We start from the raw sequence: 13,596 nt of genomic DNA, 5'->3' as shown, positions 1-13,596 counted from the left end.
ATTGGCTATATTTAAGAGGAAGTTAGATGTGGCCCTTGTGGCTAAAGGGATCGGGAGTATGGAGAGAAAGCAGATACAGGGTTTTGAGTTGGATGATCTGCCATGATCATACTGAATAGTGTTGCAGGCTCGAAGGGCCGAATGGCCTACTCCTGCACCTATTTTCTATGTTTCTATGTTTTTATGCTGACTTTGTCTTATCTTGTCCAAGTACTCCAAAACCTCATCCTTAACAATTGACTTCAACATCTTCCCAGCCACTGAGGTCAGGATAACTGGTCTATAATTCCCTTTCTGCTGTCTTCCTCCTGTCTTAAAGAGTGGAGTACCATTTGCAATTTACCAGTCCTCTGGCATCATGCTAGAATACAATGATTTTTGAAAGATCATTTCTAATGCCACCACAATCTCTACTGCTACCTTTTTCAGAACCCTAGGGTGCAGTTCCTCTGGTCCGGGTGACTTATGTACCTTTAGGTCTTTCAGCTTTTTGTGCACCTTCTCCCTTGTAACAGTATCTGCACGCACTTCTCTTCCCTCACACACTACAACACCTGGCACACTGCTAGTGTCTTCCACAGTGAAGACTGATACAAAATACTCATTTAGTTCATCTGCCATCTCCTTGTTGCCTGTTATTTCTCTGGCCTCATTTTCTACCAGTCCTATATCCACTCTCATCCCTCTTTTTTTTTTTTAAACATATTTTAAAAGCTTTTACTCTCCACTTTGATATTGTTTGCTAGCTTGCTTTCATATTTCATCTTTTCCCTGCTAATGATTCTTTTAGTTGCTCTCTGTAGGTTTTTAAAAGCTTCCCAATCCTCTGTCTTCCCACTAATTTTTGCCTTGTATGCCATTTCTTTTGCTTTTACAATAGCTTTGACTTCCTTGTCAGCCACGGTTGTACTATTTTACCATTTGAGTATTTCTTTGTTTTTGGAATACATCTATCCTGCACCTTCCCCATTTTCCCAGAAACACATGCCATTGCTGCTCTGCTGACATCTCTGCCGGCAGCTCCTTCCGATTTACTTTGGCCAACTCCTCTCTCATACCGTTGTAATTTTCTTTACTCCACTGAAATACTGCTACATCAGACTTTACTTTCTCCCTATCAGATTTCAAGTTGAACTCAATCATATTGTGATTACTGCCTCCTAAGAGTTCTTTTACTTTAAGCTCCCTAGTCACCTCTGGTTCATTATATAACACCCAATCCGGTATAGCTGATCCATTGGTAGGCTCAATGACAAACTGCTTTAAAAAGCATTCTCATAGGCATTCAACAAACTCACTCTCTTGAAATCCATTACCAACCAGATTTTCCCAATCGACCTGCGTGTTGAAATCTCCCGTGACTACCATAACATTGCCCTTTTGACTCGCCGTTTCTATTTCCTGTTGTAATCTGTGATCCACATCCCAGCTTCTATTGGGAGGCCTGTGTATAACTGCCATCAGGGTCCTTTTACCCTTGCAGTTTCTTAACTCAACCCACAAGGATTCAACATCTTATGATCCTATATCACACCTTTCTACTGATTTGATGCCATTCTTTACCAGTAGAGCCATGCCACCCCCTCTGCCTACCTTCCTGTCCCTTCAATATAATGTGTAACATTCAGCTCCCAACTATAACCATCCTTCAGCCATGATTCAGTGATGGTCACAACATCATACCTGACAACCTGTAGTAGTGCAACAAGATCATCCGTCTTATTTTGTATACTCTGTGCATTGAGATACAACACTTTGAGTACTGTATTTGCTACCCTTTTTGATCCTATATCCCTAATGCACTGGTACTCACCCTGCTGGCTGCAATCTTCTCCCATCATCTGCCTGCCCTTCCTGACATTCTGACTGTAAGTTGCCTTTGCTTTTTTACCATCCGTCCTTCACTCCGGTTCCCACACCCCCTGCCAAATTCGTTTAAACCCTCCCCAACAACTCTGACAAACCTGCCTGCGAGAATATTGGCCCCCCTCGGGTTCAGGTGCAACCCGTCACTTTTGAACAGGTCATACTGCCCCCAGAAGGGATTCCAATGATCCAGGAACCTGAAGCTCTGACCCCTGCACCAGCTTCTCAGCCACGCACTTATCTGCCAAATCATCCTGTTTCTACCCTCACTGGCACGTGGCACGGGCAGCAATGCAGAAATCACTACCCGGGAGGTCCTGCTTCTCAGTTTCTGCCTAGCTCTCTAAATTCTCTCTTCAGGAGATCTTTGCTCTTCCTTCCTATGTCATTTGTACCGATATTTACCAAGACATCTGCCTGCTCTCCCTCCCCTTCCAAAATGCTGTGGATTCGATCCGAGACGTCCCTGACCCTGGCACCTGGGAGGCAACATGCCATCCGGGTTTCCTGCTCACGTCCAGAGAACATCCTGTCCGCCTCACTATTGAGTTCCCATCACTACTGCTCCCCTCTTCTCCCTCTTTCTCTCTGCACCACAGACCCTCGCTCAGTGCCAGTAACCCAGTCTCTGTGGCATTCCCCTGGGAGGTCATCCCCCACAACAGTATCCAGAACAGTGTTCTTATTATTGAGGGGCACGGTCACTGGAGTGCCCTGTGCTAACTGCCTATTCGAACTCGCATTTCTTTTCCCGTCAGTCACCCAGCTACCCGCCTCCTGCAACTTCAGGGTGACTACTGTCTTGCAACTCCGATCGATGATCGCCTCTCTCTCCCGTACAAGTCGGAGGTCATCCAGCTGCTGCTCCAGATCCCTAACACGGTCCTCAAGGAGCTGCAGCCGGATGCTCTTCACGCAGATGCAGTTCCCTGGAGACTCCGGGTCTCCCAGGACTCCAACATCCAGCATGAAGAACCACAACGGCCATCTAAACTCCACTAAGTGCCCCTGACACAGTATGTAAAAGGGGAAATTTAACAAAAGAGCCAATGCCTCTTTCGAGCCAAAGCCTGACACTGTCACCCTCACCACTGGCCAACTCCCTTCTGTACTTTTAAACAAGTAAACAATGATTAATTGATCACATGGGTGTAACTGGGCAATCCAGTCTCATTGGCCTAATACCATGCTGTATCTCGAAATAAATCCAGAAATAAAAGAGTAAACTCGTACCTCAGGTGCGGGGTCTTCAGGAGACGGTTCACTGGCATCCCCAGTATCATTGTCACTGTCGCTGTCGTTGGTAAAACAGAGCCGGAGGTTCATCCGACTGTGGAACCTGTAGGGGAAGCCGGGGGTTATCCCAGAACATCGATCCCGGGCCAGAGTTCAGCTGGCAACAGCTGCCCTTCCACAGAGTGTCCCACTCCCAGTGACAGGGGAGCGAGAATCCCAGCCAACGACCGCACCCCCCCACCCCACCCCGTTGTGCATGTTAGAGGGACTGTCACCTTCTCCAGTGGCAAGTGAGTGCAGGTGGGGGGGGGGGTCAAACCAAGCCCTCTTCGGCCTTGTATTGATGAGGGAAGGATGCTTTCACTATCACAAGTAGCAGAAAGCTAGAAGCAGATGGTTAACTGTCGTGTTGGTGTGGATTTGTAAGTGAGACAGAAAGTAATCATGGCCAACGTGAACTTCAGGGTGTGAAGTTGGTCCACTATGTTTTTGCTAAACTAACTCCCTGCCATTTGCGTTTGCCCCAAAACCCTCCATTTCCCACATATTCATAAGGCATAGGAGCAGAATTAGGCCATTCAGCCCATTGAGTCTGCTGCACCATTCCATCATGGCTGATCCCGGATCCCACTCAACCCCATACACCTGCCTTCTCGCCATATCCTTCGATGCCCTGACCGATCAGGAAAAGATCAACTTCTGCCTTAAGTGTACCCACGGACTTGTCTGTGGCAGAGCATTCCACAGATTCACTACCCTCTGGCTGAAACAATTCCTCCTTACCTCTGTTCTACAGGGTCGTCCCTCAATGTTGAGGCCATGCCCTCTCGTTCTGGATACCCCCACCGTAGGAACCATCCTCTCCCTATCTAGTCCTTTCAACATTCAGTAGGTTTCAACAAGATCCCCACGTATTCTTCTAAATTCCAGTGAGTACAGGCCCAAAGCTGCCAAATGCTCCTCATATGTTAACCCCTTCATTCCCAGAATCATCCTTGTGAACCTCCTCTGGACTCTCTCCAATGACCACACATCCTTTCTGAGATAAGGGGCCCAAAACTGTTGACAATACTCCAAGTGTGGTCTGACTAGTGTCTTATAAAGCTTCAGCATTATCTCCTTGTTTTTATATTCTGTTCCCTTTGAAATAAATGCCAACACTACATTTGCCTTCTTTACCACAGACTCAACTATAAATTAACCTTCTGGGAGTCCTGCAAGAGTCCCTCTGCACCTCTGAGGTTTGAACCTTCTTCCCATTTAGATAACAGTCTGCACTATTGTTCCTTTTATCAATACGTATTATCATACATTTCCCAACTCTGGAGTCCATCTGTCACTTTTTTGCCCATTCTTCCAATTTGTCTAAGTCCTGCTGCAATCACATTGCTTCCTCAGCACTACCTACCCCTCCACCTATCTTTATATCATCAGCAAACTTTGCGACAAAGCCATCAATTCCATTATCCAGATCATTGACAAACAATGTGAAAAGTAGTGGTCCCAATACTGACCCCTGAGGAGCACCACTGGTCACTGGCAGCCAACCAGAAAAGGCCCCATTTTATCCCCACTCGCTGCCTCCAGCCTGTCAGCCATTCCTCTGTCTAGAATCTTTCCTGTAACATCATAGGAATTTATCTCGCTAAGCAGCCTCATGTGTGGCGCCTTATCAAACACCTTCTGAAATTCCAAGTAAATGACATCCACTGACTCTCCTTTGTCTACCCTGCTTGTTACTTCCTCGTAGATTTGTCCGGCAAGATTTTCCTTTACAGAAACCATGCTGACTTTGATTTATTTTATCATTAGTCTCCAAGTACCCCGAAACCTCATCCTTAATAATCGACTCCAACACTTTCCCAACCTCTGAGGTTGGGCTAACTGGCCTATAATTTCCCTTCTTTTGCCTTCCTCCCTTCTTAAAGAGTGGAATGATATTTGCAATTTTCTAGTCTTCTGGGACCATGTCAGAATCAAGTGATTCTTGAAAGATCATGACCAATGCATCTGTTATCTCTTCAGCAACCTCTCTCAGGACTCTGGGATGTAGTCCATCTGGCCTAGCTGATGTATCCATCTTAAGACCTTTCAGTTTGCCTAACACTTTTTCCTTTGTAATAGCAATGGCACTCACTCCTGCTCCCTGACACCCACAGACCTCTGGCACACTGCTAGTGCCTTCCACAGTGAAGATTGATGCAGAGTACCCATTAAGTTCATCTGTCATTTCCTTGTCCCCCATTACTACCTCACTAGCGTCATTTTCCAGTGGTCCAATATCAACTCTCATCTCCCTTCTATTCTTTATATAACTGAAAAAACTTTTGGTATCCTGCTTCATATTACTGGCTAGTTTGCCCTCATATTTCATCTTTTCCCTTCTCATAGCTTTTTTAGTTGCCTTTAGTTGGATTTTAAAAGCTCCCCAATCATTCTACTTCCCACTCACTTTTGCTACCTTTCCTTGGCTTTATCCAATCCTCAACTTTGTCAGCCACGGTTGCCTAGCCCTGCCATTTTTCTTCCGTGGGACATATCTATCCTGCGCCTTGTGAACTATTTCCAGAAACTTCAGCCATCTTTGCTCTGTCATCATCCCCAGCAGTATTCTCCTCCAATTCACCTGGGCAAGCTCCTCTCTCACACCTCTCAAATTGCAGTATGAATTCAATCATATTATGATCACTGCTTCCCAAGGGTTCCTTTATGCTAAGCTCCATAATAACACCTGGGTTAATACACAACACCCAATCTAAGATGGCCTCTCCCAGTAGGCTCAAGCACAAGCTGCTCTAAAAAGCCACCTCAAAGGTATTCAACAAATTCCCTCTCTTGCGATCCAACACCAACCCGATTTTCCCCTTACATACTGAAGTCCCCCATTATGGTTGCATCATTACCCTTATTACATGCCTTTTCCAGCTTCCTTTGCAATCTCAACCCCACATCTTGGTTAATATTTGGAGGCCTATGTATGTTTCCCATATTGGTTTTTTTTTTACCCTTATAATTTCTTAATTCAACCCACAAAGATTCAACATTCTCTGACCATATGCCCCCTCTTTCTAAAGATGTAATTCCATCTCTTACCAACAGATCCACACCACTGCCTATGCCTTCCTGCCTGTCCTTTTGATACAAAGCATATCCTTTGATGTTAAGCTCCCAACTATGGCCTTCTTTCAGCCATGACACAGTGATGCCCACAACATCATACTGACCAATTTCTAATTGTACCACACGTTTGTCCACCTTATTCTGAATGCTACCTACATTTAAATACAGCACCTTCAGTCCTGCATTCTTTGCCCTTTTGAATTTTGCCTCTGTGGTACAATTTAACTCTTTGCTCTATCTGCATGTGTATCCAATCATTGGCTTGTCCGTCCTTACATTCATATTACACCCATCATCTACTTGTAAACCTGCAGGCTCATCCTCAGCTCTCTCATACTCGTTCCCACCCTCCTGCCATATTAGTTTAAACCGTTCCCAACAGCTCTAGTAAACTTGCCTACAAGAACATTGGCTCCCCTTGGATTTAAGTGCAACCTGTCACTTTTGTACAGGTCACACCTGCCCAGAAGCTGTCCCAATTATCCAGAAATCTAAATCCCTGCCTCCTGCTCCAATTCTTCAGCCATGCATTTATCTACTACCTCATTCTGTGCATGGCAATCCAGAGATTACTACCCTTTAAGTCCTGCTTCTCAACTTCCTTCCCAAGTCCCTGTATTCTTTCCTCAGGACTGCCTCCCTCTTTCTACTTGTGTCGCTGTGTACCGTGACTTCTGGCTGCTCACATGTCGGTTGATCCAACAGACTTGTAAACACCACTATGGCATCCGTCTCCAACACCACCCCGGCAGTACATTCCAGGCACCCATCACCCTCTGTGGAAATAAAATATTTAACCTGTACATCTCTTTTAAATATCCCCCTCTCTCCCATCTACTGGCAGGAAGATCTGCTGCTAATTGGTCCCATCTCATTGGTTGATTACACTTATGAAGTGCTATGGGACTTGATCTCGCCTTTGCCCTCCTAACCATAGCTCCATTAAACAAAAATGATTTAAACACTTGGAGTATGGTGTTCAGTTCTGGTCAGCTCATTGTAGGAAGGATGTGGAAGCTTTAGAGGGGGTGCAGAGGAGATTCACCAGGATGCTGCCTGGATTAGAGAGGGTACAGAGGAGATTTACCAGGATGCTGCCTGGATTAGAGAGCGTGCAGAGGAGATTTACCAGGATGCTGCCTGGATTAGAGAGCGTGCAGAGGAGATTTACCAGGATGCTGCCTGGATTAGAGAGCGTGCAGAGGAGATTCACCAGGATGCTGCCTGGATTAGAGCGCGTACAGAGGAGATTTACCAGGATGCTGCCTGGATTAGAGAGCGTGCAGAGGAGATTCACCAGGATGCTGCCTGGATTAGAGAGCGTGCAGAGGAGATTCACCAGGATGCTGCCTGGATTAGAGCGCGTACAGAGGAGATTTACCAGGATGCTGCCTGGATTAGAGAGCGTGCAGAGGAGATTCACCAGGATGCTGCCTGGATTAGAGAGCGTGTCTTGTGAGGAGAGGTTGTGTGGGCTAGGGCTTTCCTCTTTGGAGTGAAGGAGGATGAGAGGTAACTTGATAGAGGTGTACAAGATGGTAAGAGGCACAGATGGAGTGGCCAACCAGAGACTTTCTCCCAGGGTGGAAATGGTTAATATGAGGGGCAGAATTTTAAGGTGATTGGAGGAAAGTGTCAGAGGTAAGTTTGATCTTTTACATAGAGTGGTAAGTGTCTGGTAAGGGTGGTAGTAGAGGCAGATACATTAGGGACATTAAAAAACTTGTAGATAGACACATGGATGGTGGCGAAAAGGGGATAGACGTGGTGGGGGAGGAGGGAAGGGTTAGATTGATCTTGGAGTAGGTTAAAGGGCTGGCACAACACTGTGGGCTGAAGGGCCTGTAGCATGCTGCAGTGTTATGTTCAATGTCACAATCGTTTCCCCAGTTTCTGCTGGAGTTCCCGAGGCCACGTGATTACTGGTCAGACAGGTCCATTCCTGTGACTGGCCTCAGGTGTTGGGGGGAATACTCTGTCCCTACTGCCCCTCCCTGGTCTCCACTCCTGACACAGCACGGGGCTCTCTCCTTAAGGAGGCAACACACTGCCCTGTGACCCCCCTGTCCCACTAAAGGTGCCGCGAATGCTGGGTCCCAGGCGACGATGAGGACCGGCGCCCCCTCCTCACCTGGATTCGCAGCCGATGGTGGCTCCCAACGCCTTCCAGGCCGTGCTGTCTGCCCGGTGCCAGGAGACAAGGCGCTGTGTCCCGTCCCACCGCCTCCGGCCCGTGGGCTGGAATCGAAAGGGCGAGTGTCTCGGAGATGGGCAGCATCTCTTTCCGTCCGCTATTCCCCTCTTTCCCACCTTCTCGTCGCCGCATTTCCCACCCCAGACACCTTTCCTCCTCCCCACCCTCCCGAGATAACTTTCCTCCTCCTTCACACCCTCTCCCCAGATACATCTCACCCCTCTCTGTACCCCCTCCCCCACCCCACTTCCCCTCCCTAGACACACCACCCCATCACCCACCCTAGATACCCATCCCTCTTCTCCCCCGGTGCACTGGCCCCTCCTCTGGTCTGGACACCTCCCCCTCCCCAATCCACCACCCAGGTACTCCTCCCTCCCTTTCCTTTGCCCTATCTGTCCCCTCTTTGCTGCCCTCCAGCACCTCCCCCATGCTTTTCCCCAGACTCCTATATCTACCCCTACCTCAGCCCCTCCTGGTCCCAGACCTGCCCCACCCTTCCGTCCATCCCTCACTCCACAGATGCCGGCCGACCGGAGGGTTATCCCCACCCTCCACCACGTCCTCCCTCCCTGGCTGCCCCATCACGGCCTGGTAGACACGTTGCCTTGTTTATAGATGCATCCCCCAGTCAGGCTCTCACCGAGGGTGGTGTCTCTACCGGCCGGAGCCGGGGTCCTTCGCGGGCTCTCCTCTCCGTTTCTCGCAGCTGCAGGCCCGCTATGTGGCTCTCCAGGGCTTCCCAGTTCATGATGGGCAGCTGGCCGCCGGGCTCCTCCAGCCCCCAGCACCCCAGAGCTGTGGTCCCGCCCGCTGCCCGGCCAGAGCTCTCGGTGTCCGGTGCCGGCTGTTCGTCCCGGTCCGGGGTGGTCGTCGCTCCACAGCCGGAGAGATGCTGCCCGTTCAGGGGTGCCGGTCTGTGCCCGGCCTCTGGGTTGGTCTCGGGGCGAGGTGGGGGATTCACGAGGCGAGCGGCCCCTGCTTCCATCCCATCCTCCTAGAGCTGTGGGGAGCGGGGAGAGGAGGCTGTCAGGTCAGAGGGTGGAACCATGCCTAACGTTACAGTCACTGTCAGATACAGTATGGAAGAGGCCATTCAGCCTAACAAGCTCACAATGGATCCAATTTCTCACATTGGGCCCATAACCTCCCAGACTTTCCTTTCCATATACCTGTCAAGGTGCCCCTTAAATGTTGCAATGATACCCACCTCGATCACCCCTGACCTTTACCTTAATCCCTGACCCAATACCTAACCTTAACCACCAAACTGGACCTTAACTGAACACCTAACCTTAATTACTAACCCTTGACCTTAATCATGAAACCCCAACCCTAACTCAAGCCCTAACCTTAACTACTAATCCCTGACCATAACCACTAACCCCTGACCCTTAATGCCTAACCCTGACCTTAACCCCTGACCCCTAGGCTTAACCGCCAACTCCTAATTCCCCAACCACCCCAAGCCCCTAACAATCCGCAATCTTCCTGGTCTGGAGAAGGTGGGTTCCAGCCTCAGTCTCAATGCACCCCCCTTCCCCCGTAGTGCTCCCTCTCTCTCTGGACCCACTTCCCTCACAACGCGGCGCTCCCTCTCCAAAGTCCCGCCACTCCTTCGCCCCGCTCTTGGAATTTTCCCGGGGAGTGTCAGTCCGGATCTGAGTCACGGGAATCTCTCCAACTCACAGCGTGTTGACTGGGGCGGGCGGACAGAGACCCAGAGAGGGAGGGAAGGAGGTGAGGACCCACTCTATGTAACCAGTCTGAGAGAATTAGAAAGTGCCGACCACCCAACTTTAGAAGAATCTTTAAATCTATTTCGTGCTTCCAATGGCTTGCAATAAATGTCACAAGCCAAACTTCAAAATTCGCCCCGCACGGTGGGAGCTCTACACCCAAGAACTGTTTTCTCTTTAAAAAAATTACTTATGCCAGCGTTTTAAAGTGAATTTCCTCCGCCTCTGTCTAACTTCCGGGTGCGTAGTTTCACTGGAAAGTTTCGGATTGAAGTCTTACCACAGACATTTGAGGGTCCCAGCCTGTCTGTCAGCGGCCGTTCAATTCTAAGCACAGACCGGCCACACCCAGCCAAACTCGCCCCAAACTCCAGTCCTTCCTCTGGAAATCGAGGAAATCAGATTTGCCTGTTCTCCTCTCCAAATCTCCACGTCTGGACTCCTCCCACCTCCCTGATCAGGGAATAGTCAATTTCCCTTTTTTTTCCCCTGTTACACCAATATAAACCAGAAACTGCTGGAAGGCAGTCACATCTGTGTGTGTGTGTGTGGAGAGAGAGGGCTACAGATTTGTAACGGAGCCTCTTAACACGAAAAACGGGAAGAAATTAAAACGGTGTGTTAGAAGACAGCAGGGGTGGTTCGAAACATCCTGGGAGGCCGCTCGGCCCGTCCCCCGTTCAATCACTCAAGAATCCACGTAGAGCTACGCAGCGTTGAAACAAGCCCTTTGGCCCAACTGATCCATGCTGACCAAGATGTCTGTCTAAAGCAGGGGTTCCCGACCTTTTTTTCATGTCGTGGACCCCTACCATTAACCAAGGGGTCGATGGACCCCAGGTTGGGAAGCCCTGGCCTAATCTAATCCCAGATGCCCACATCTGGCCTTATCCCTTCAGACCTGGGGTTTCAACCTTTTTTTATGCCATAGACCCCAAGTTGGAAACCCCTGTTCTAAACATTCCTACCCAGCTACCTTCTAGATTTTCTAATATGTTTATTCACCAGGGATCTTTCCCAGCACAGTCCTTCATTTTGGTAACTTGCTATTAGTTCACTCAGGAAATGACTTTGTTAAAGGTGCAAGTTCTTCCTCGCTCCCAAGCCTTCCTCTATTCCTCACCCTGACTTTTTACCTCTTTCCACCTGCCTATCAACTCCCCTGGGTCCCCTCCTCCTTCCCTTTTTCCTAATGCCCACTCTCCTCTCCTGTCGGATTCCTTCCTCTCCAGCCCTTGACCTTTCCCACCCACCTGGCTTCACCTGTCACCTTCTAGTTATCCTCTTTCCCCTCTTCCCACTTTCTTATTCTGCCATCTTCCCCCTTCCTCAGCCCAAAACGTCTACTATCTATTCATTTCCATTGAGACTGCCTGACTTGTTGAGATCCTGTTGGTTTTGGCATTTTTTAACCAGTTTGTAATTTACAGTAACTTTATGATTTTTGCCCTGTAAAACAAATTTCATTATATACAGCTAAGTGATAATGAATCTGATTCTGAAGGTTCACCGTATGTAAAAAATATGCCACTTGGACATAGCAGGGACCACGTACCTGAGCAAGTCTGCAGACGTTGGAAATCCAAACCAAAACACAAACTGCTGGAGAAACTTAAAGCATCTATGGAAAAGAGTAAACAGTCGATGTTTAGGGTGGAGACCCTTCTGTGAATATTTGTGGTCTTCTGCTGCTGTAGCCCATCCACTTCAAAGTTCAACATGTTGAGTGTTCAGAGATGCTCTTCTGCACACCACTGTTGTAATGTGTGGTTATTTCAGTTACTGTCAGCTTGAACCAGTCTGGCCGTTCTCCTCTGACCTCTCTCACTAACAAGGCGTTTTTGCCCACAGAACTGCCGCTCACTGGATGTTTTTGTTTTTCACACCTTTCTCTGTAAACTCTAGAGCAGCGGTCCACAGACCCCTTGCTTAATGGTATTAGTCCATGACCTAAAAATACAGGGAACCCCTACTCTAGAGACTATCGTGAGTGAAAATCCCAGGAGATCAGCAGTTTCTGAAATACTCAAACCACCCCATCTGGCACCAACAATCATTCCATAGTCAAACTCACTTAGATCACATTTCTTCCCCATTCTGATGTTTGGTCTGAACAACATCTGAATCTCTTGACCACGTCTGCATGCTTCTATGCATGGAATTGCTACCACGTGATTGGCTGATTAGATATTTTCATTAACGAGCGGGTGTATTGGTGTACCTAACAAAGTGGCCTCTGAGTGTAAATCATTAAATTGGTATATTATCGTCACATGTACCAAGATGAGCAGTACAGTAGGGTAGCAGTTGGTGTGTCGTTATACAGTGCCAGAGACCTGGGTTCAACCCCCGCTGCTGTCTGTATGGATTTGTACGCTCTCCCCGTGAATGCGTGGGTTTCCACAAACATTCCAAAGGTGACGTGTTTGGGTCCGTAAGCTGTGGGCACGCGAAGGAAGGAGGGCAGCAAGCACAGGCTGCCCCACCACATTTCAGAAAGGACAGGGAGGGAGGCAAAAGAGGTGGGGGCGAGGAACTGATGATCAGATATAGTGTCACGGCTGAAGAAACTGAGTACGCCATAGAGGGATTGTCTATGGAGTCTCTGTGGGTGGATGTTAGAAAGAGGAAGCGGTCAATAACTCTACTTGGTGTTTTTTATAGGTCACCCAATAGTAACGGGACATCGAGGAGCAGATAGGGAGACAGATTCTGCAAAGGAGTAATAATAACAGGGTTGTCGTGATGGGTGATTTTAATTTCCCAAATATTGATTGGCATCGCCCTTAGTGCGAGGGGTTTAGATGGGGTGGAGTTTGTTAGGTGTGTTTAGGAAGGTTTCTTGACGCAATATGTAGATAAGCCTATAAGAGGAGAGGCTGTACTTGGTCTGCTATTGGGGAATAAACCTGGTCAGGTGTCAAATCTCTCAGTGGGAGAGCATTTTTGAGATAGTGAACACAATTCTAACTCCTTTACCATAGCGCTGGAGAGAGATAGAAACAAACAAGTTAGGAAAGTGTTTAATTGGAGTAAGGGGAAATATGAGGCTATCAGGCAGGAACTTGGAAGCATAAATTGAGAACAGATGTACTTAGGGAAATGTACGGAAGAAATGTGGCAAATGTTCAGGGGATATTTGCGTGGAGTTCTGACATTGATAGGATGCAAAACTGGGCTCAGAAGTGGCAGATGGAGTTCAACCCAGATAAGTGTGAGGTGGTTCATTTTGGTAGGTCAAATATGATGGCAGAATATAGTATTAATGGCTCTTGGCAGTGTGGGGGATGAGAGGGATCTTGGGATTGGAGTCCATAGGACATTCAGAGCTGCTGTGCTGGTTGACTCTGTGGTTAAGAAAGCATATGGTGCATTGGTCCTCATTAATCGTGGAATTGAATTTAGGAGCTGAGAGGTAATGTTGCAGCTATATAGAACCCT

General features: G+C 48.1%; 1 protein-coding gene across 3 annotated transcripts in view; it reads right to left on the bottom strand.

The window, feature by feature from the left end:
- Nucleotides 1–10,579, bottom strand: part of LOC140729331 (schwannomin-interacting protein 1-like) — a 30,295-nt gene extending 19,716 nt beyond the window's left edge. For 2 of the 3 annotated variants that reach the window (XR_012099305.1, XM_073048974.1), the window contains exons 1-4: nucleotides 10,436–10,579; nucleotides 9,060–9,419; nucleotides 8,354–8,460; nucleotides 3,100–3,205 (exon numbers count right to left, since the gene is read on the bottom strand). Coding sequence is in view for 1 of the 3 variants with exons in the window: in XM_073048974.1 (XP_072905075.1) it covers nucleotides 3,100–3,205; nucleotides 8,354–8,460; nucleotides 9,060–9,404 (558 nt within the window). In the remaining 2 variants the exon portion in view is untranslated. Of the gene's footprint in view, nucleotides 1–3,099; nucleotides 3,206–8,353; nucleotides 8,461–9,059; nucleotides 9,420–9,989; nucleotides 10,165–10,435 lie in introns of those variants that run through there. The other variant, XR_012099306.1, reaches the window with a different exon arrangement.
- Nucleotides 10,580–13,596: the final 3,017 nt, after the last annotated feature.

This window comes from Hemitrygon akajei, chromosome 6 (assembly GCF_048418815.1).
Source record: "Hemitrygon akajei chromosome 6, sHemAka1.3, whole genome shotgun sequence".
Classification (NCBI taxonomy): Eukaryota; Metazoa; Chordata; class Chondrichthyes; order Myliobatiformes; family Dasyatidae; genus Hemitrygon; species Hemitrygon akajei.
The sequence above is the reverse complement of the archived record's forward strand: the minus strand, read 5'-3'. Positions and strand labels throughout refer to the sequence as shown.